At 38.1% G+C, this 23,592-nt stretch overlaps 2 protein-coding genes across 2 annotated transcripts; both read left to right on the plus strand.

The window, feature by feature from the left end:
• The first annotated feature begins 17,243 nt into the window (after positions 1-17,243).
• LOC121744616 lies at positions 17,244-19,689 on the plus strand. The gene is made up of 5 exons (XM_042138215.1): positions 17,244-17,435; positions 17,524-17,646; positions 18,714-18,794; positions 18,887-18,982; positions 19,202-19,689. Exons 1-5 carry the CDS (start codon positions 17,399-17,401, stop codon positions 19,465-19,467), a joined length of 603 nt encoding a protein of 200 aa, XP_041994149.1. The 5' UTR covers positions 17,244-17,398; the 3' UTR covers positions 19,468-19,689.
• A 1,640-nt stretch (positions 19,690-21,329) lies between these two features.
• On the plus strand, positions 21,330-22,137 carry LOC121744626 (major allergen Pru ar 1-like). The gene has a single exon (XM_042138226.1). The coding sequence runs from the start codon at positions 21,383-21,385 to the stop codon at positions 21,857-21,859; it is 477 nt and encodes a 158-aa protein (XP_041994160.1). The 5' UTR covers positions 21,330-21,382; the 3' UTR covers positions 21,860-22,137.
• Positions 22,138-23,592: the final 1,455 nt, after the last annotated feature.

The raw sequence follows: 23,592 nt of genomic DNA on the forward strand, positions 1-23,592 counted from the left end.
CTTTGATTGTTTCTTGTTTAAGTCTGCTATCTGTGAAAGCAGAGTTGCTTGTTGTGCCTTCTGTGTGTTGGGTTCTTTAGTGTGTGTAAAACATCTTTTAAAAATGACTCAACCTGTTGGTATTGTCCCTTTCAATGGGAAAAGTGATTTTATGATTTGGAAACAAAAGGTAAAGTGTATTTTAATTCAGCAGAAAGTTTTCAAAGCTGTAGAGAGGACTATCCCTAAATACTGAGTCTGCTGAGAAAGTGGCTGAGATGAATGAATTAGCTAGGTCAACCATAATTCTCAACCTTTCTGATTCTGTGATCAGAAAGGTTGGTTTTATAGAATCTGCATATGAGATGTGGACTAAGCAGGATACTCTCATTACTGAAACTTCTATGTCATCCATGATTTATCTTCTTGAAAAGCTTTTTAAATTCAAACTGGATCTTCTTGAGTGAGTTGGATTTCAAAAATGAGTTTCCCTTTTGTGAAACTTGTGTGATGGGAAAACAACACATGGTTTCTTTCCCTACCCCAGTGACTGAAAATATCAGTCACTCAGTCTTAGAGTACCTTGATATGGATGTTTGTGGCCCTGCCTCTGTCACTACCCACTCTGGGGAAGTTTACTTTCTATCCATTGTGGATGATTTCTCAAGAAAAGTTTGATGCTTTCTTTTAAAACACAAATCTGATGTTTTTCAAACTTTTTCAAATTGGAGGGTTTTAATTGAAAATCAAACTGGGAAAAGTATCAAGACCATTAGGACAGATAATGGCCTTGAGTTTTGCAATGCTCAAATGGATTCTTTGTGTCAAAATCAGAGATTAGGAGACATAAAACTACTCCTTACACCCCTCAGCAAAATGGAGTTGTTGAGAGGATGAATAGGACTTTACTTGAAAATGTTAGATGTCTTCTGTCCAAAAGTGGTTTGTCTAAAAAGTTTTGGGGTGAAACTCTTTACACTGCATGTTATTTGATAAATAGATCCCCTTATGTCCCTCTTAACGGCAAGTGCCCTGAGCATGTTTTTACTAGGAGAAAACCCAATTTGTCACACCTTAGGGTGTTTGGGAGCAATGCTTTTATTCATTCAAAAACTGATAAATTAGACCCAAGGTCTAGGGAGGGTGTTTTTGTTGGGTATCCTGAAGGTGTTAAGGGTTATAAAGTCTGGGTTAGGGATGAACGTGGTTTCAAGGTTGTTGTCAGTAGGGACGTAATCTTCAATGAAGAAGATTTCCCTTGTTTGATTCCTACTAGGTCCTCTACTTCTCCATCCTCTGGTGGAGCAATCTGAGGAGAAGTCCTCAAGTGAGGTGGAGTCCCAGGGCATTGATGCTCCCACTGAGGTGGAGCAGGTGTAGAATTCCTCCCCTATAAACCCAGATCCTATCCCCCCGAGCCTCTGGAAAACCAAGACCCTGATCATGAAAATATTTTTGAAAATAAGCTACAATCCAATAATAATCCAGATTTACACAACTATTAATTGACTAGGGATAGAGGTAGAAGAGTGGTCAATCCCCATGACAGATATGGTCAATTTGTGAATTTAATTACTTTAGCTTTTAATGTGTATGAATCTGATGGAAATGAGCCTCGGTCTTATAAGCAGTCTCAAAAGTCCAAGTTCTGGGATATGTGGTTCAAAGCTATGAAAGAGGAGATCCATTCTCTATTTGTTAATAAAACCTGGATCCTTGTGCCTTTGCCTCTTGGTGCCTCTGTGGTTGATTGCAGGTGGCTGTTTAAATTGAAAGATGAGATTGAGGGGCTTAGGTACAAGGCAATGTTGGTTGCAAAAGGTTTTACTCAGCAAGGGGGATAGATTATACTGAAATTTTTGCTCTTTAGTTAAGTTTACTACTGTGAGAGTGATGCTTGTCTTATGTGCTCATTTTAATTGGGAATTGAAACAAATGGATGTCAAAGCTGCTTTCCTTCATGGTGATTTGGATAAACCCATCTATATGAAATAGCTTAAGGGTTTTGTGGATCCAAATTTTCCCAATCATGTTTGTTTGCTAAAAAAGGTTTGTATGGTTTAAAACAGTCCCCTAGGCAGTGGAATATCAAGTTTAATACATGCATGCAGAAGTTAGGCTTTGTTAGGAGTACCTTTGATGCTTGTTTGTATGTGAAAAACCTTGATAATGTGCATGTGTTCTTGTTGCTTTATGTTGATGATATGCTCATCATGGGTCCTTGTATCATGTCTATTAAGCATGTGCAATCTGCTTTGTGTGATAATTTTGACATGAAAGATCTTGGTGATGCTAAAAAGATTCTGGGGATCAATATCCATGGAGATAGGAATTTTTCTTCACTGGTCCTTCACTAGGAGCCTTATGTGCAAAAAATTCTTGAAAAGTTTAATATGCTTAGTGCTAAAATTGCTTATGTTCCTTTAGCTCCACATTTCATGCTGAGTAATGACCTTTGTCCTAAGACTAAGTCTGAAATTAAAGCTATGAACAAGGTCCCTTATGCTAATGCTATTGGCTTTGTGATGTATCTTATGATTAGTACTAGGTCTGACATTGCCTATGTTGTTTCTTGCTTGAGTAGATACATGTCTAACCCAGGTCCTGTGCATTGGGAAGCTCTTAAGTTGTTGCTTAGATATTTGAAAAATACTTCCAAGTATGGTCTCTGTTTTTCTAAGCATGATCAAGGTGTTGAGCTGTGTGGTTTTGTGGGTTCTAACTATGCTAATGACAAGGATAAGAGGAAGTCAACCACTTCCTATGTGTTTTCAGTTGGCATGTCTTGTGTTAGTTGGAAATTCCAACTCCAACATATTGTAGCCCTGTCTATAACAGAGTCAGAATATATAGCTATCACTGAAGCTATGAAGGAGGCAATCTGGTTAAATGGAGTTCTTCTGAACTCAAGTTTATTAAATCTGCTCCTGTGTTATATTCTGATAGTTAGTTTGCCATTGTGTAAAAATCATGTTTTCCATGATAGAACTAAGCATATAGATGTTAGGTTCCATTTCATTAGAGATGTTGTGGAAAAAGGTGAAGTTCTTTTACAAAAGGTGCATACTGATAATAACCCAGCTAATATGGGTACTATATGTCTTTTTGTGGATAAATTGCTCTAATGCATCAAAAAGCTGCATTTTGATTTTGGTTGAGCATGTGCATGTTGATACGCTCGAATTTTACACTGTTTTAAGGCCATTATTTGGTCCGTTTTTAATGTCAAAATCACAATTCATGTCCATATTTTGCATATTTTCTCTATTTTGGTATTTATTCGTGTTTTGTGAGATTTGTGCATATTTGAGCCTAAAAAGACAGCAAAAAGTCAGAGTTGGAAATCTGGAGCTTTCGAGATGCCTAGCGGTCCGCTGGGGCACAACGACTGCTGAGCCAGTAGCGGTCCGCTCCGGAGAAAGTTGTGCTGATTAGAAGAACACGCCCAACGACCGCTGGGGAGTGCGCAGCGACCGCTCGAAGAGTTTTCGAAGCTATAAGATTATTCACAGCGACCGCTGCAACATAGTGTAGCGACCGCTATGCAAGAGGCAGAGGCTACGGATCAACATGCAGCGACCGCTGGCCAAGGCGCAGCGGCCTGCTGCAAAAACGCGGCACACGAATTTGATCTACTTTCTCCTCAAGATTTACCAAACTTAGCCACCTTTTACCTTATTTCATACTGCTCGAAATTTCCTCTATATATATCCCCTAAAACCTTTTCATTAGGATCGTCTTTTTGCCTTATAATTCTAGAGCATAAAATTGAGAGCGTTATTTATTGTACAAGAGGTTGAAGAAGGAATCAAGAGAAGATCAAGGCTACAAGGATTCAACCTTTGGGTTTTGCTGCTTTAGTTCTTATGTTCTTTTTGTTTTCCCTTCATTCTATGTTTTTAGATTATTCAATTATGTGTAACTAAATTCATAGGATTCTAGGGATGTGTTAGTAACGTCTGTGGTTATACAATTCCGTTTTCTATTTAATATCCATTTTATTATTACTTCGTTTCTTCCCTAAGTTGTTCCATAATACTTCATGTTTGAGTGACACATTCGGTGATGATTTAATATAACTTGCTACATAATCGTGAGAGGAGGTTGGCGAGTTAGATCCACTTAGTAGACACTACAACTAGCTTCCCTTAAAACGACACTGTTAATTGAGAGTGATGACTTTTCAAGGGTCTTAGGATCTTTTAGAAGTTACGGATCTAGGATTGACAACCTAGTGTTAGTAATCTACGCTTGTGCCGCATGGACAAAACTTATGTGACTCGTTCTATCGAAGTATAAACTGAGCTAGGGTATTGTAGTTGGAATTTGTATAACCATAACTGTGAACGCACATCCCTGGAATTCTCTTATCTCTCATATTTTACCTCTTTAATTATTTACAATTAGTTGTTTATTGCTTTCAAACTGTTTTTAGTTTTCAAAATCTCCAAAACTTTCAGTTTTCCAAATAGTGAACAAAGCTTAGTAGAAGGTACTAGGTAGCCAATCAGTGATTGTTTTCCCTGTGTTCGATATCCGGTACTGACCTTTTTCTATACTATATATACTCGGTATACTTGCAGGTTTATTTAGTGCTAATAAAAAGTGCATCACATGTCCCGGGGGAATTAAGACCTTGATGATTCATTGAGTTTAGTCTATTTGAAGTCACAAGGCATCTAAAGTCCTACAAAACTAATTGTGTTACCATTTGGTGTTTTGTTCGGCAACTTAGTTTTCTTATCTAATGAACCTTGTGTTCTTTGGTGATAGGAATTCCTTGTAGGCTATGATGAAGCAACAGCTGACTAAGGTTCTCCTCATGTGCTTCCAATAGGTCCAGGGTGGAGAATGTTCGATATTATGTGGACCATTATTGGTGTGGACTTATGTATTAATTGAATTGGGCTGGCCTGATTTAATTAATTGGTTAGGCCCAAACCCTTGGTGAGTTTGGCCCGTTTTATGGCTGGCCTGTTACTTACCTGATGTTGCCGATGGCTGCCACGTAGCAGCTCCACGTGGATCGAGCGTCTGGGCCATAGGATTGATGAATGTGTTTGTCATGGGTCTGTTTGACTCCTTTCTTTCTATTCATTCATCAGACTCTCTCTCTCTCTCTCTTGCGATAACTCTCCGCCTTCTCTATACTATCTCTCTGGTTTTCTGGCCTTGTTTGCCGGTCATCTTCTTTGATCTCTTTGTTCCACTGATGATTCTCGGTTCTAGAGAGGTTCATCGGTTTAGATCTTGAGTTAGGCGACTTCTTCGGTGTCCTTCTCAAATCTAGGGTTAGGTCTAACTCTTGTGTTGGATCTAGTTGTGATTGGAGATACTCTTGAGGGTTCTTGTGTTGTGAAGCGGTGTTCCAAGAGATTCGTGTTGATCCGTGTGTTGAGTAGGCTGCGTTGGCTAGTAGTCGGTGAAACTGAAGTTTCTAGCCATCTTGTGACTGTCGGTTAAAGCTGTGGGGAGGTTCTTGGCCCGTTGTAGTCGCTGTTGCGACCTGAGCCATATCCTAATGCTTGAGACTCTGTCTTCGATTGTTCTGAATTGATTTAGATCCTCAGGGATCTAATGCTTAGTGTCACTAACAATTCTACTTAGTGTGCAGGTACATAATCGAATGAAGCTTGGAAGTGCAGTCTGGTAGAAGACTGACTTGTAGCTAGGGTTTTTGATTTGTATTGGTTGTACTTAGGTTACTTGTAATCTTGGTTCTAGTTTTGTACTCGGCTTGTACCTCTGAGATTAGCCATCTCAGATCAATATTAATAAAAGAGGTCCCTGTAATTAGTGAATCCCGAATGATCTGATCCCTACATCTATAACAATCCTCTTCTTCCGATCTTGATAATTTGGAGAAGAAAAGGATGATGAGAAGAAGAAGATGATGTTAGGGTTTGTATACTAGAAATCACCTTTCAAGTGATTGAATACTGTAAAACTCTAATAATTATTTTCCAATTAATGCATGATAAGGCTAATTTCATGCATGGGTCTAGGGATTTAATTCGTGATTTTACTAGGACTAACGCACGTTTTAAGCCAGGTGTGTGAAGGAATTCGCCAGGTCCAGGAAAGAAGACCAAAAAATCACAAGGTCGAGGAACTGGCGATTTAGTGAACAATTATGAAGAGAATTGCTCGACGGAGGAAGCTCCAGAGTTGAAGGGTAGAATAGGGATTTCTACGAAGACTCAAGGGCTATGTCCGCATCTATAAAAGGCAGAAGCATGCAAGCTGGAGGGATCTTCTCGGGGGGGACCTCACCACAGCCTGTTGCTTAGTTCACTTTCCCACACACACACTTGATACTAGTTTTGAGGAGATCTCAGTTCGCACGTTCGGGTTTCATCTTAGCTTCCGATATGGTGTAACACCGCTCTTGTTAGGAGCGAAGAAACAATTTATTTTCCGCTTTTCGCATTTTACTTACTCTGCCGAGCTTCGTTGTTCGAAGCTCGGTTCGCTGTTTTCACCGAATAGTTTCTGGTTTAAATGCAAGTTGATTTTCCGTTATGGCGATTGTGTTGATTTCTGGTTTGATCGTTTCGCTTATTGAGATTTTGGAGTTTTAAATTGTCTGAGTTGGATGCGTTTCGCAGCTGTTTACTGAGTTATTGTAGGTTAATGGTCAGATCCGGGAGATTGGAGTTGGATTGTGGAAGAATTTTGGTTGGATTTGCTGGATTTGTTGGTTGTTGGGTTCGGATGTCTTGGATCCGGAGTGGATCAAGTATTCTGACGTGAATCTGAGTAGTTTCGATCTGATTTTCATGCTTAGTTTACGTGTTTTACTTTCATTCCGTCTAGTGTACGCAGATCTGATGTTTTTCCGAGTTGCAGCAAGATAACGACGACCAAATCTCTATATTCTGTCGAATCTCGCTTTTTGCTCTGTTTTGTTCATCTGCAAGTTTAATTCGGTTGAGAGGATGCATTTTGCTGCGAGCTAGCGTCAGAGTTTGTTAATCTGCAGTTCTTTCCGTACTTGCCATTTTTGGAATTATGGTCCCCACTTTCAGTCATATTCTGTTTAGCTAGATTAGGTAGTTGTTTACACTGTCTAGGAAGTGGTTATGTTTCTTGTTGTCGAAGTCTGAATTTACAAGTTTAACATGTCCTAGGTCTAGCATTTACATTTTCTGCCTAGGTCTAGAGTTAGTTTAAAATTCTCAACCCTTTTGTTGCGTGGCAGCAGCCATTTGTCTGTCCAAAGTCTCTGAGCACTACTTTGCGAGTCCATCTCTGTGGGATCGACCCCACTTCCCTATACTAATTCATAGTATTCGGGTTGTGGGATTTATATTTTTTTTTGAAGGGGAGTCGATGTGTGTCCAACGACCAAGCACTTTATGTTCTCTTAAGTTCCTAGACCTTGTGCTCTAGTGGATTTAAGGAGCGTGGTGTCTTGACCAAGCGCTTGCAGTGATCTATTTCTGTGCACACGTGTTAAAAAAAACCTCTCTTTCAATGCAACAAATTATTTTTGTCATAATGTTGTTATGTTTTACATTTAATGGATGTTTATTGCAAATTTAAATGTATAAGCGAATATAACATAGGTCTAAGTCTTTGTTCTAGTAAACCGGTTGTGGGCTGCGCTCAATTTAAGGTACGCGGTCAGTTCTGAACAAAGAAAAATAAGAATTTCACAACCCAGATAGACCTAGACTACCTATCGTGAAAGGTTGCAATGTCAGTCCGATTATTTCTAAGTCTTATTGAAATATGATGACGTTGGTGTGGTATAGCACTGAATGGATCTAACAGCAATACGAGTCTTTATGCTATCTACTGAAAGACGAGGTCTTGATAATTAATTTCTTAATCAATGTACGTTAGCATTGAGCATACTATATTGAGTATCTACTACTTTGACTTACCAAAGGTGCGGGTTTCTCATCACCCAACGATCCAGGTATATTGGGTAGTGGTGATCATTATCTAGCGGTGCTAGGATTGCTATTAGGTTGAATCGTGCGCGGGGAGAGTCTCCATTGATAACATCCACAAGAGGAGCTCGAAATAAGGTTTTATTATTCGGAACCTAGCTAGTTGGAGTTTAATTACTCTATGAATAATAAATAAGAGTTTCTTGCTAAGTCCACTCTTGGAGAATAAAATATGTTAATTAATTAAGTCCATAGCAGACATTAATTAGTTAATGTATGTTTCTTTCTTAAGCGCGGGAAATGAATTAAACAAATAAAAGGAAACCCGGAATACTTGTAATTTCGGATTTGGAAAGGCAGTGCAATATTACTTCTGTAGTGGCTGCTTGTAATATTCCAATATAAACTTATATTAAATTGTGGGTTCAATTTAATTAGTAAAAAGCTAATTGGGTGAGGCCATGTCCAAATTCTTCCTTAGATCCCTGACTGGGCCCAATATGTGACCTAATATAAATAGGAGAAAAAGGAGATAGAAATAACAATTATTATTGCTCCCAATTTTCGTCCCCCCCTCTAAAGAGGGAAAGTTCGAAAGTTACTTCTTCCGTGAGCTGAGTCCTGTCTTCATTATTCGAGTCCTAGTATTCTGGTGAGATTTTCCCACACAAATATCAGTATATAGTCCGGGACACCAGTCAGAAGATCCGAGGTCGGGTACTGAAGATCTTCACGAGGAGACGGAGCAAGCCATCATCAATTCTTGATTTAATCAACGAGGTAAATTGGTTAATTCTGTAGTAAGCATGTTTTAGGGATTTAATATGCTAAAGCATGTTTTAATTCAACTTATGGGCATGATACATTTGATAATTACGCGAATATATTTTGTCTAGATAATCTGCTAAATAGATCAAATTATCTGATCCGTTAGAACATGCACGCTTCCGCTGCCAACCCCTTCAATTGGTATCAGAGCCAGTCTTTGGCTTTGATTATTTGGATTTAAATTTCGCGAAATTCATGTATGCATGTATTATTTGATTTCGAAGCATGTTCTTGGTGTTTTCTTAATTTATTATGCATGATGAACTCAAGAACTATCAAATCAAAGAACTTGAATTACTCGATCATACGATACGTGCGATCGAGGTAGGGATGTCGAGACAGTGGGAGCCGGGGAGCCACGATCACGGGGTGACGCGCTGGCGTGGTGTGGTGGTTCGTCCGAGAACCACCGAGACACCAGGCACCGAGAGCTGCAACTTAAGTGGAAGGTTGGAGCTGGCCGAGAGCGGGCGCGCCACTGTGCGCGCCGCTGGCCGAGAGCTCGCGCCACCCGACGGCTCGGATGTCCGAGACGGGCGTCAAGACGCTGGCCGAGAGGCGCGCGCCACCGCGTGTGCGCCTGGCCGAGAAGCGTCGGCACTCGACGAGCCGAGACGCCGTGACGGGTGCTCGCCGCTGGCTGAGAGTGGCCGAGACGCTGGCGAACCCCGACGAGCCGCTGGCCGAGACGCTGGGGCGCCACCTGCGCGCCGGTGGCCGAGACGCCGTGTGCGTCGGATTCCGACGAAGAATTCGTCGGATTTTCGTCTTTCATCGTTTGTGCGAACCTCGTACGATGAGATAACGATGAAAGAGATTTTAATGATTATTTAATTATTTTATTAAAAGATATCATTAAAATATTATTATTTAATGGAAATAAAATCTTTTTGGAAGATTTACCTAGATTTTAGGAATATTTTTATTAATATCTATATCTATGGAAATAAATAATATTATTTTATTCCTAGGTGATATGGATGAGAATAATTTAATAGTTTCCTAATAATAATCTAGATTTTAAGAATAATTTTATTATTTTCTATATCTATAGAAATAAATAATACTCCCTCCGTCCCATGCTACTCGCACTTTTCATTTTAGGCCGTAAATTTGGGATTGATTTTTTTGTGTAATTAAAAAAGAATTTTAGGTGTAATGAGACATCACTTAATAAAAGAGCTCTTAACTTAAACTAACATATTAATTAAATGCATTAATTCTAACTTAAATTATAAATAGTGTAAGGACTTTGTGACGAGCCGAAAAGCAAACGTGCGAGTAGCACGGGACGGAGGGAGTATAATTTTGATTCCTAGATGATATGGATGAAAATAATTTAAATATTTCCTAATATTTAAATATATGAGATCCTAATAAGGATAGATATGTATCAATACATTAAATAATAAAATATCTCTTCCTAATCTTGAACATGAAAATAATTTGAATTTAATTTTTCATGTCTTATTAAGAATTAAATAATTTAATTATTTTAGATTTATCCAGCAAATTAAATACCAACAGAATTTAATTAAGCTTTTATCTGTCTAAAGGATAAGGATAATTAAAGAAAAACCATAACCCAAAATATCTAAGCTATAATTACGAACTCAACGTTTGTATATGGTCTCCATCAATTGGTCTGCAATTTATGAAGCCTTTTTTTCTAATATTATCGCCACCTGCTCTGTGGGGACAATAATCCTAAGAAAATAACAAGTTCATAAGGCGGACTTCTCAAATATAAATAGTATGAACTCGAATGTAGTTTCCAATATTATCGCCACCTGCTCTTTGGGGACAATAATCCTAAGAAACTGCAAGATTCAGACGTTCACACAGGATTTATGGGATAGCTTTATCTTGTTAGCAACACATGAGCATTGTTATGGGAGTGTGTTGTAGGAATGAGATTCTGTAATGCTAAATTCGGTGGTCTTGCTTAGGCAACATTAGGCGGCCATGCCACCCTGTGGTCTCTGGACTATTCGTCGATGATTGGACCAGTAATATTGTAAAATTTTAATGCGTATTGACCTCCTCTGGAGGATACAAAATTTTAATATTACAGTTGTAAGATTTTGAAAAGTTTTATGGTTAATCTAATCAAACTTCTTACATAAGTTTATGACAAATGGTAAATACTCTGTTTTGCAGTGCAAATCAAATCATCAATATGTCGTTCAATCCTCTTTCTGCAATTCTTAAAGAAAACAAACTTGAGGGCCAAAATTACATAGAATGGAAACAAAATCTGGACATCGTTCTCACAGCAGATGAGTACATCTTTGTACTCACAACCCCGCGACCTCCAGTGCCGGCGGCTAATGCTGCGGCAGGAGTCAGAGATGCACACAGACGGTGGCATATGGCGAATGAGATGGCTAAGTGCTACATGTTGGCTTCTATGTCTTCAGTACTCAAGCATCAGCATTCAGCCATGGATACAACCGCCGAGATCATGCAGAATCTCAAGAATCTTTTTGGTACTCAGAATCGAACGGCTAAGTCTCAAGCCTTTCGGAGTATCATGTCGAAGACAATGAAGGAAGGCTCGTCTGTGAGGGACCACGTCCTCGAGATGATGGGCCACCTCAACCAAATTGAGGTCTTGGGAGGGACGATCGATCCCGAGTCCCAAGTGACTATTATCCTTCAAAGTCTTCCTCCTAGCTTCCAACAGTTCAAGCTCAACTTCGAGATGAACAAGAGGAACTACACCTTGGCAGAGCTGTTGACTGAACCTCAGTCGGCAGAGGATCTTATGATCCAGGCTAAGGCGGCCATGATGACTTCGGCGCCTCGTTCCTCTGGCTTCAAGCCTAGCGCAGGAAAAGGCAGGCACCGAACTCAAGACCGGCCAAGATAGCTAAGGGAAAGAAGAAGAAGAGGGCAAACAAGAAGCCCACGGGGAAGTGTTTCAAGTGCGGAGAGAAGGGGCATTGGAAGCCAGATTGTCCTAAAAAGGGCAAGGCTACAGGTATGCACCAAGCTTTAGTAGTCGAGTCATGTTTGGCTTCGAAGTCTACTTGCACTTGGGTTATTGACACAAGAGTCACTGATCATATTTGTTTTGATCCTAACTTAATGCAGGTGACAAGATGGATACGTGATCGAGAGATCGAGGTCCAGCTGGGCGACGCTACAAAAGTGGCGGCTGTAGCAGTGGGAGACATTTATTTGCGTTTTAGTAGTGATAGATTTTTTATTTTGAAGAATGTTTTGTTGATACCTTCTTTTAGAAGAAATTTAATTTCAGTTTCTAAATTAGTTTTTGATGGATATTCGATTTCTTTTAATGACAATTGCGTTATTAAGAAAGATGGTTCTTATATCTGTCGTGGTATCATGGAAAATAATCTGTACACAATCACATCTACACAGTTTAATAATCGCAAATCAGAACTCAATACAACATCGAAAATTTCAAAGAAACGAAAGGAACCTTCAAGTTCAATGAACGAAATGTACTTATGGCACCTTAGACTTGGTCATGCCAATGAAAGGATGATCCATTCTCTTGTTAAACAAGATCTTATTAAAGGTCTAGAGGAGGAACCTTTTCATAAGTGTGAGTCATGCTTAGAAGGCAAGATGACCAAGAGGCCTTTTCAGGCTAAGGGCAATAAGGCCAAGGAAGTACTTGAGCTCGTTCATTCCGATGTATGTGGACCAATGTCTACTGAAGCAAGAGGTGGTTTTCGATACTTCATCACATTCATTGATGACTTCTCGAAAATTGGATACGTCTATTTGATGACCCACAAATCAGAGTCTTTCGATAAGTTCAAGGACTTTAAGGCTCAAGTGGAGAAGTATCATGGTAAGACTATCAAATGCCTGCGATCTGATCATGGAGGCGCATACCTCAGTGCCGAGTTTTTGGACTACTTATCGGAGTCAGATATCCAATCGCAATTGACTGCGCCGGGCACGCCCCAGCAGAACGGCGTGGCTGAAAGAAGGAACATGACCTTATTAAACATGGTCCGATCGATGATGAGTTATGCACGGCTATCTACTTCGTTTTGGGGACATGCCTTGCTTTCTGCAAGTCATATTTTAGACAATTTACCGTCAAAATTCGTACCTACTACTCCTTATGAGTTGTGGACTGGGCGCAAGCCCAATCTAGCACATCTCAAGATTTGGGGTTGCCCGGCTCATGTATTGGAAAAGGATCCAACTAAGCTAGGATCAAGGACGGAGGTATGTTTGTTTATAGGGTACCCCAGAGGAACGAAAGCTTATAAATTCTTTAGTCTCCGAGATAAGAAAGTTATTGTGAGCACTCACGCCACATTCTTAGAGGAAGACTATGTAATGAATCATAAACCCAGCAGTGAAGTGGCTCTTGATGAGCTAACTTCTGTCACAAATTCCATTAACCAAGAACGAGTACCAAGTGTACAAACAATTCCAGAAACTTCAACTTCTATTCCAAGAATTGTAGTGCCACGCCGCAGTGGGAGGGTCTTACATGAGCCCGAAAGATACATTGGTTTGGGGGAATCTATGGATCACTCCTCAGACAGCAATGTATTAGATCCCTGGAACTTTACGGAAGCGCAGACAGATGTCGATCATTGCGAATGGGTGAAAGCAATGGATTCGGAACTGCAATCTATGATAGACAAAGACGTCTACGATTTGTCCGTCCTACCCGAAGGCTGTACTGCCATTGGGAGCAAGTGGATATATAAACGTAAACGTGGACCTGATGGACGAGTTAAAGTCTTCAAGGCAAGACTAGTGGCTAAGGGGTATACCCAAAAGGAAGGTGTCGATTACGACGAGACTTTCTCCCCAGTGGCCATGCTCAAATCGATCCGGATACTATTGTCTATAGCAGCTTATATGAATTGGGATGCATGGCAGATGGACATTAAGACTGTGTTTCTAAACGGCGGTCTTGAGGAGACCATCTACATGGAACAACCCGAAGGTTATGCCATAAAGGGCAAGGAACACATGGTTTGGAAGCTTAAGAAGGCCATTTATGGCCTTAAGCAAGCATCTAGATCATGGAACCGGTGTTTCGATCAAACTGTTCGCAAGTTTGGATTCGAAAAATGCCCAAGTGAAAGCTGTGTATAAGAAGGTTGAAAAGGGGAATGTAGTGTTCTTAGTTTTATATGTAGATGACATTCTTCTAATTGGAAACAATAAAAAGATGTTGTCATCAGTAAGAACATGGTTGTCAAACCAGTTCGAGATGAAGGATATGGGAGACGCGGGACACATCCTCGGGATCAAGGTTCCTAGGAATCGAGAAAAGAAGATGTTGTACTTATCTCAAGAACCTTACATTGAAACAGTACTTAGTCGCTTTAGCATGCAGGACGCCAAGAAAGGTGTCTTACCTTTTAGACATGGCATCCATCTATCTCAAGAGATGTGCCCCAAAACGCCGTCTGAGATACAAGCAATGAGAAAGATTCCATATGCTTCGGCAGTTGGAAGTCTCATGTATGCTATGCTTTGTACGAGGCCTGATATTTGCTTTGCTGTTGGCATGGTGGCAAGATATCAGTCGAATCCGGGCCAAGGACATACTCAAGTACCTTAAACGGACTAAGGACTATGCTCTAGTTTACAATGCAGTCGAGCTCTGTCCTTTGAGATATACTGACTCAGACTTTCAAGCTGATCAGGACTCGAGAAAATCTACTTCAGGATATGTGTTCACCTTAGGAGGTGGAGCCGTAATTTGGAAGAGTGTGAAGCAGAAATGCATCGCGGACTCGACCATGGAAGCCGAGTATGTGGCCGCTTCGGAGGCTGCAAAAGAGGCAGTATGGTTCAAGAACTTCCTTAAGGATTTAGGTGTGGTTACGAATTTGCCCAAGAGCATCACGGTTTATTGTGACAATTCTGGTGTTGTGGCAAATTCGAAGGAACCAAGAGCTCACAAAGCGAGCAAACACATAGAGCGGAAGTATCATATCATAAGGGATATAGTGCAGAGATGAGACATACAAGTGGTCAAGATTGCGTCAGCGAACAACCTGGCAGGTCCTTTTACAAAGGCATTGGCAATAAAACCGTTCGAGGGCCACATTGAAGGGATGGGAGTTCGACTCATTCAAGACCTCAACTCGCTTTCAGTAAAAGTGGGAGAAATTTAACGTGTGCACACTGTTTTGTATACTCGAAAGCTGTTTTGAGTATAAGTGGGAGATTGTTAGGGTTTGTATACTAGAAATCACCTTTCGAGTGATTGAATACTGTAAAACTCTAATAATTATTTTCCAATGAATGCAACAGATTATTTTTGTCATAATGTTGTTATGTTTTACATTTAATGGATGTTTATTGCATATTTAAATGTATAAGCGAACATAACATAAGTCTAAGTCTTTGTTCTAGTAGACCGGTTGTGGGCTGCGCTCAATTTAAGGTACACGATCATTTCTGAACAAAGAAAAATAAGAATTTCACAACCCAGATAGACCTAGACTAACTATCGTGAAAGGTTGCAATGTCAGTCCGATTATTTCTAAGCCTTATTGAAATATGATGACGTTGGTGTGGTATAGCACTGAATGGATCTAACAGCAAGACGGGTCTTTATGCTATCTACTGAAAGACGAGGTCTTGATAATTAATTTCTTAATCAATGTACGTTAGCATTGAGCATACGATATTGAGTATCTACTACTTTGACTTACCAAAGGTGCGGGTTTTTCGTCACCCAACGATCCAGGTATATTGGGTAGTGGTGATCATTATCTAGCGGTGCTAGGATTGCTATTATCTTGAATCGTGCGCGAGAAGAGTCTCGTTTGATAACATCCACAAGAGGAGCTCGAAACAAGGTTTTATTATTCGGAACCTAGCTAGTTGGAGTTTAATTACTCTATGAATAATAAATAAGAGTTTCTTGCTAAGTCCACTCTTGGAGAATAAAATATGTTAATTAATTAAGTCCATAGCAGACATTAATTAATTAATGGATGTTTTTATCTTAAGCACGGGAAATGAATTAAACAAATAAAGGAAACCCGGAATACTTGTAATTTCGGATTTGGAAAGGCAGTGCAATATTACTTCTGTAGTGGTTGCTTGTAATATTCCAATATAAGCTTATATTAAATTGTGAGTTCAATTTAATTAGTAAAAAGCTAATTGGGTGAGGCCATGTCCAAATTCTTTCTTAGATCCCTGACTGGGCCCAATATGTGACTTAATATAAATAGGAGAATAAATGAGACAAAAATAACAATTATTATTGCTCCCAATTTTCTTCCCCCCTCTAAAGAGAGAGAGAGTTCGAAAATTACTTCTTCCGTGAGCTGAGTTCTGTCTTCATTATTCGAGTCCTAGTATTCTGGTGAGAGTTGCCCACACAAATATCAGTATACAGTCCGGGACACCAGTCAGAAGATCCGAGGTCGAGTACTGAAGATCTTCACGAGGAGACGGAGCAAGCCATCATCAATTCTTGATTGAATCAACGAGGTAAATTGGTTAATTCCGTACTAAGCATGTTTTAGGGATTTTATATGCTAAAGCATGTTTTAATTCAAGTTATGAGCATGATACATGTGATAATTACGCGAATAGATTTTGTCTAGATAATCTGCTAAATAGATCAAATTATGTGATCCGTTAGAACATGCACGCTTCCGCTGCCAACCCCTTCAGATGAGGGGAAGAAATGATACATATCTCCTTTTATGGAGATAAGTATTTTTATGTCAAGAAAATATTATTCTCTTCATTTCATTTTAGGTGTCTCAATTGAGTGCGACACGAGTTTTAAGAAAATATAAAAGTATGTCGGTAAAAAGATAGTGAAATGTGGGTCCCGTGTTTATATACTCCCTCCACGAATAAGTGTTTCATTTTGCCATTTTCGTTCGTCCTCTAATAAATGTCTCATTTTTTTACTACTTTTGGTAATGGACCTCACTTTCACTCATATTTCACTATAAAACTAATATATAAAAGTATGACTCTTCTACTAATTTTTCCACTCACTTTCTACTACTTCCCCCGTCCCATAATAGATGTCACACTTTCCTTTTTAGTTTGTCCCATAAAAGATGTCACATTTCTTTTTTTTAGAAAAAGTTCTCTCACACATTAATATAAATACATTATTTTCTCTTTCTACTTGACACATAAACCAAATCTCTTAAATTCCGTGCCATTACCCAAGTATGTCATCTTTTATGGTACGGAGGGGGTATATTTCTTAAAACTCTTGTCCGGTCAAATTGACCTTGTATTGGTGGATGAAAGAAGTATTAGTTTTATAACAAAATGTGAGTGAATAAAATTAGTGAAATGTGAGATCTATTAACTTTATATAATATCTCAATTGAGACTCCTAATATGGAATAAACTAAAATAAAAAATCAAAACTCTTAATATGAAATGGAAGGAGTATGTGGGTAATCAAGTAAACTGAAAATTGAGAATAGATAAATTCCAATATTTTAGAAATACAGAAAGACTAATTTATGAAATAAAAATAGATAAACGCACGTCGTCGATTTGTCGTTTACCAATTGACTATTGGCAGCATAAACATTCAAATCTTCGAAAAGGCACGCGACATTCAATTCAATTCTTCATATCTCTCCTCCTTTATAGGGAAGAATCTTTATCACATCTTTAACACATGTTCCATTTCCCCCTCTGATTTCACGATTCTCTTATAAAAGCGCAAGATTTCTGTAGTTATGACTCAATCTGGGAAGAAGCATCTGCACGAAAACAGTAAGTTTTTCGGATTTTCCTATGCTTTCAGTTTAAACTGTTTATATGTTTTATCTCAACTGGGTTTTTTTTTTTTGGTTTTGAAAAGTGTATCCAAAAGTGAAGGTGAGGGTTCAGAGAGAAGATGCTGACCAATATGCTTATGAGAAGAATTCCTTGCAGTCTTTGAAGGCTTTTGAATGGCTTTCTCTAAATCATTCCTCCTCTTCAGGTTTTTTTTTTGAATTGATTTTGTTTTTGATCTCTTGATATTTGCTTTTTATGTAATTTTTTAATTGATTTTGTATTTTTTACATTACTGGTAATCAATTTTGACATGAATTAGGATTTTTGGTTCAGCTTGAATAATCCCTCTTAAAGGAGGTGATTTATTGAATATGATTAGTTGCTGATGAGCAATCTGTAAAAATGAGTGACTTACTATTCCAATTAAGTACTCCCTCCTCCATCTACTCTGTAGTAGAAGCAAGGCCGGATTCCAACTCAACCAATAGAACACTATGATTAAGGAAATAAGAACTCAATTTATTGATAAAAGGACAGAAAGAAAGAAATCCTCACATAGGAGGCCACGATAATCCTCCGCAGAGGCCTACGGCTGCTGCCGTCCCTATTTCTGATCTCTCCAAAAGATGATTTCTTCTCCATCAGTTAGCTTGAACAAACTAACCAATCAGCTAGATTTGTGGAGCTATCCTGCTGGCACTCACTTGGCCAGACTCCGTATCAAAGCATTTCTTTTCGGCACGATATTTAAGAAAAAATTGTTTTAACTTTTAAGGAAGTTAGGTAAAAGGAGAATAAGTAGAAAGGAAAAAAATAAAGAGATGAACAAATAACAAAGTAGTAAGAGAAGACATGTACTGTTGGTTTTTTGCCAAATAAGGAAACGACTCAGCTACAGTGCGACAACCTAAAAAGGAATACGACTCAGCTACAAAGTACGGAGGGAGTATTAAATGTTGTTATTGCATAAACTCACGCTCTTAGGACGTATTTTTCTTGGACGGCATGGGGAATAATGTCGATTTACTATCTTGATCTTTTATGATTCAGAGTATTTTGGTAGCTGGAATGTAAGCTGCCTTAATCAATCTCAGAATCACTGTTTCATAGCTAGTAAAGATCAATGCAATGCATATATTTAATGCTCGTGGAACAAGTTCATCGCAATGGTGTTATTCGGGTGTTTGCTACATAGAAACATTCAAGATTAGCGTGCACTTCTTCACCGTAAGCTGCATTGGTTAATTTTACAACTTTGTTTTGGATGTGCAGATGATTCCTCAAGGCCTGTTGTGAGGGTTCCTCAGTCTTATGTCCCTCTATCACCTCCTCCGAGCTTCTACAGATCCAAAGGTTTGGCATCTTACTCGTTGGATCATAACAACTTTGTAGTTTGTACTGAGTTCTAGACAAGCACAAAATGATACTACTCTCTTGCTCAACAGAGGAAACAAACAAAAAGAAAGCAGATGTGAAAGATGGCCAAAAATGTCTTAGAGCGACTTCTGCCCCACGCCCCCGTGCTGTCTTGTCAAGTCCAGGTAACTTGCATAGCTCAGCTCTTTCTATGCATATTGCTTATAAATTTTGTGCTAACATGAATTTCTTGCTGAATAGTTTCCAAAATCGACACTGATTTTTCTTGTGATCGAATTCAAATATGTTTGGTGTCTGAATTCTGATCAGACATTGGATTTCTATATTTACTTTAGGCTCTCTACTAAGAACATCACAACCAATGTTTCTCTGGTCTTACTCAGAAAACGATGAAATCATAGGACAGAGAACACCAACACGAACACAACCTTCCCCCGGCCTTAAAAGTCGCCACGGAATTCAGAACAGACACACACTGTGTAAGATCTTTCCAAAATCCACTACTGCTGAGGGTCTTACACCTAGAAAAACACATGCCAAGGAATCATCTGAGCTGAAAAACGACGTTATAGCTAAAGGGAGAGTGACAGTACTCGGTGATTCAAGAATAAGAGCAGGTCCACAGAGGAAAAAGATAGCCCCATTTTAACTTTTCTGAGTTCTGATGAACTGGTTTGGAGCTTATGCATTATTTCGAGGAGTTCGAGTAATAGTTTTGAGTTTGGGAGAGATGAGTAATTCAGATAAGGTAGAATGTGTATTTTTTTTTAAGTTTTGGAACAAACAGAAGGCTTTGTTTGTGTACATATGAAGTTGCAATTGGACATGCCACATGTATTTTATTTTAGTGATATAAAATATACATTGTGCACATGCGTGGGTGATTGGCTAATACGATGAAATGTAACAGAATTTGGTAACGAGCACCTCGTGTGTACGAGGCCGTATATTGGTGAAATTCGAACTCATGATGTTTGTTGTGTGAACAAAAGGTGGAACAGACATATTAGTTCATGGAGAGTTGGTGCTCAGTTTTTGTTCACATTCACATTTGAGTGCTCAATTCAAACTAGAGGAAGTGTAGACTAGTCTACCATGGAGTGCTAGCTCCAAATTAATGCAACTGTGACTTTTTCTTCTAATTCACTTTCTATATTTGAAACAGCTCTCAATTGACCCTACCAAAATGCCAAACTTGTTACATCAAATCAGTTATAGATGGAGTATTACTAGTAACCACTATCAAATTGCAATTAATTTGCATCAGTACTGTTTTCAATCAATATACTCCTACAACTTAACCACTATCAAGTTGCAATTAACTTGCATCAGTACTGTTTTCAATCAATATACTGCTCTCTTCGTTCCGTAAAAATAGAACATATTTTCTTTTTCCGTCTGTCTCATACAAATAGTCCATATCAATATATGACAATATTTTTCTTCGTTCTCTTTTACTTTATTATTTATGGGTCACACCATCCACTACACAATTTCAACTAGTACTTTTTCTCATTTGCTCTTACTTTACCAATTATGCAATAACACTCGTGTCAACCCTAAATAGCATATTTCTATGGGATGAAGATTGGAGGGAGTATTAATTACTGTTTTCTTTTTTTCATGGTACACATACATGCCACAAGGTGATGAAGCCAAAAACATACTCCTTCTGTCCCATAAAAGATATCACACTTGTGGGATGGTACGAGATTTTAGGAGGTTTTGTTTTGTGTGGAAATAGAGAGAGAAAATATAATTTTTATATTAATGTAAGAGAAAACTTTTTCTAAAAATAGAAATGTTGCATCTTTTGTAGGACAAACTAAAAAGGAAAGTGTGATATCTATTATGGGACGGAGGGAGTAGGATTTTTTCATTTTAATAATCTCTTGTCCCATAAAAATATATGCACTTTTCATTTTCATCCGTCCCATAAAAATATGGACATTTTTATTTATTGAAAGTTGTCTCCAACTCATTACCTATATATATCAATTTATTTACAACTTATACGACTATGACCCAACGTTATAATCATTAAATACTAATAATAATGTAGGTCTCACTGTCCACTAATAATAATATGAGTCTCAATATCCACTAACTCTACTTTAATTATTCTTCTCCTCTCTCTTGTGTTACCATTATTCATTAATTTCCATGCCATTTAAAATGTACTTAATTTTTTTTTTTTGGAAGGAGGGAGTAATACTTGGATCGCAAATCACTATCTTCATTTGACATTAATGAAGCACATAAAATCTAAAGCATAGCTATCAGATAAAACCATCGTACTCAACATGGTAAAAGAAAGAGTCCATAATGAGATGCTCTTACCAATTTTTCCAATGTTCCACAGACTTAACTTTCAATTATTCAATTATTCAATAAATGTGTGATGAATGATTGACTTAACCTTCAACTAACTAGAGCTATCAAAATAAAAAAATATCAAGGCAGAGAACCTTCCATCCCACACTATAAAACAACACCTTCCACTCCTACATTTTCTCATCATTTGTATAAATCCTCACTGTTCTTCAAAAAAACTTCATATATCAATGGGTGTGATCACTTACGATGTAGAGAACCCTTCGTCCATCTCGGCCGCCAAGCTGTTCAAGGCCTTGGTGGTCGACTCTGACACCCTCATCCCGAAGATCATGCCTCAGGCCATCAAGAACGTGGAGATCTTGGAAGGGGATGGCGGCGTTGGCACCATCAAGGTTGTCCATTTTGGCGAAGGGAGTGAGTACAAGAGCGTCAAGCAACGCGTGGATGCCATTGACAAGGTCAACTTGACCTACACCTACAGCATCATCGAGGGCGATGATGCCATTTCAGGGCTCATCGAATCCATCACCTATCATATCAAGATCGTCCCAACCGAAGATGGAGGAAGCATTTGCAAGAACAGAAGCATTTACAACGTCAAGGAGGGTGCTGAAGTGAGTGAGGAGAAGATCAAGGAGGGGAAAGAAAAGGCCCTTGGTTTGTTCAAGGCTATCGAGGCTTACATGGCAAACCCCGACTACTAGAAGAGACGAGACGGGTTTCGTATTTTATTTTAGTAATATACCTTTTTTTTTCGATGATGTCATTTTATACACATGGAATTGTGTCGTGGATCGACGAGGGGTTGTAATTTGAGATATAAATTGTGTGTGAGACTATGGTTTGATTGTCTAGCTAGAGTAATATTGGTTTACTTGTGTGGTATTTTGAATTTGTGTTGAGTGAATATTGTTTGTATTGAATTTGTGTTGTAGTACTAAATAAGGACGCATAATATTGCACGTTTGATTTCGTGAAACAATCTTTGGTTATCAATTCTTTTACTATATAACAAGGATTATTTATAGAGCAATCAAGAATTTGTGTACAACTTTTAATGCAGTTCACGAAGTATATTGACTTTTTAAGATTAGTAATTCTGTATACAATCAATTGATGATTATTTAGATTTATAGCTTAGTTTAAAACCTGAAAAGATGAATATTTTTTCATGAAATCATGGTCATGAAGAGATAAATAATGTATTATTGATTGATTAGGGATAGGATTGAAAAAAAGAGTTAAACTAAATTGAAGTCTTTTGTAAGGGGAGTAGAAAATTAATTGAAAAGAAAAATACTCCATTGGTTATGAAATCAAAGACACCCTTAAATTTTGGAACTAATAAATTTCTAATCCATAAATCTCAAAACTGGAGTAGTCGAAACTTGTATATATGTTGGTGATAACTATAAACACGAGAAATATAGACTATTTCGGTCCAAATGTATAGTTGCTTGTTGAAATCATCATTCTTGCCATATTGATTTGGTAATGATTCTGCTCGGGTCGATGTGGATTTTTTTATTTATATGATTTGGTAATGATTCTGCTCGGGTCGATGTGGATTTTTTTATTTATATGATTTGGTAATGATTCTGCTCGGGTCGATGTGAATTTTTTTATTTATATGATTTGGTAATGATTCTGCTCGGGTCGATGTGGATTTTTTTGCCTGTGTATATGAAAGTTCAATGTGAATTTCAGCTCACATGAGTGGGGTGTGTTAAAAAACATATTCTTGTCCCACACATTAACTTGATGATGATTCTACTATCTCATCCTTAACTCTTATGAGGTCTTTCAAAAAGGTGATTCTACTATCTCATCCTAACTCTTATGAGGTCTTTCAAAAAGGTGAATAGCCTATTTCTATATTTATTTTTTCACAAATTTCATTCTCAAATGACCCTAGCTAGAAAAAGACATCTACTGTTTATGTCAAATCCATGATAGAAACAACTATAAGGATAAATATAAAACAAATACTAAGCGATATATGATTGCTTACAAACCGTCAACAATCTTGGTGTGCCATAAATCTAATTTACTTTTTAGTGATAATATAGGTTGATACAACATCACACTTAACTATTTGAAGGATAGAATTTCAAAATTTAAAATTAATTAATGTGTGATTGTCTTGAATTATTGTATACAACAGAATTATTAAAAACTCTACGATTGTCTTGAATCTTGATATACACATTAATATTTACATTAACTGAAATAAATTATAGAGAAATAGAAAGAAACAAGCATTATATTCATATACAAAAAAGAAAGAAAGAAAAAGAGTCCACGAAGAAGCCATAACTGGTAATGGATACCATGTCTTTCACATACAAAAATCATATGAATAAACAAGAGAAGCTTCTTTTTCACACTATATAAGGCCACATTCCCATCACAATTCATACAAACAAACCTTCATAGC

Source organism: Salvia splendens, chromosome 1 (genome assembly GCF_004379255.2).
Source record: "Salvia splendens isolate huo1 chromosome 1, SspV2, whole genome shotgun sequence".
NCBI classification, from domain to species: Eukaryota; Viridiplantae; Streptophyta; class Magnoliopsida; order Lamiales; family Lamiaceae; genus Salvia; species Salvia splendens.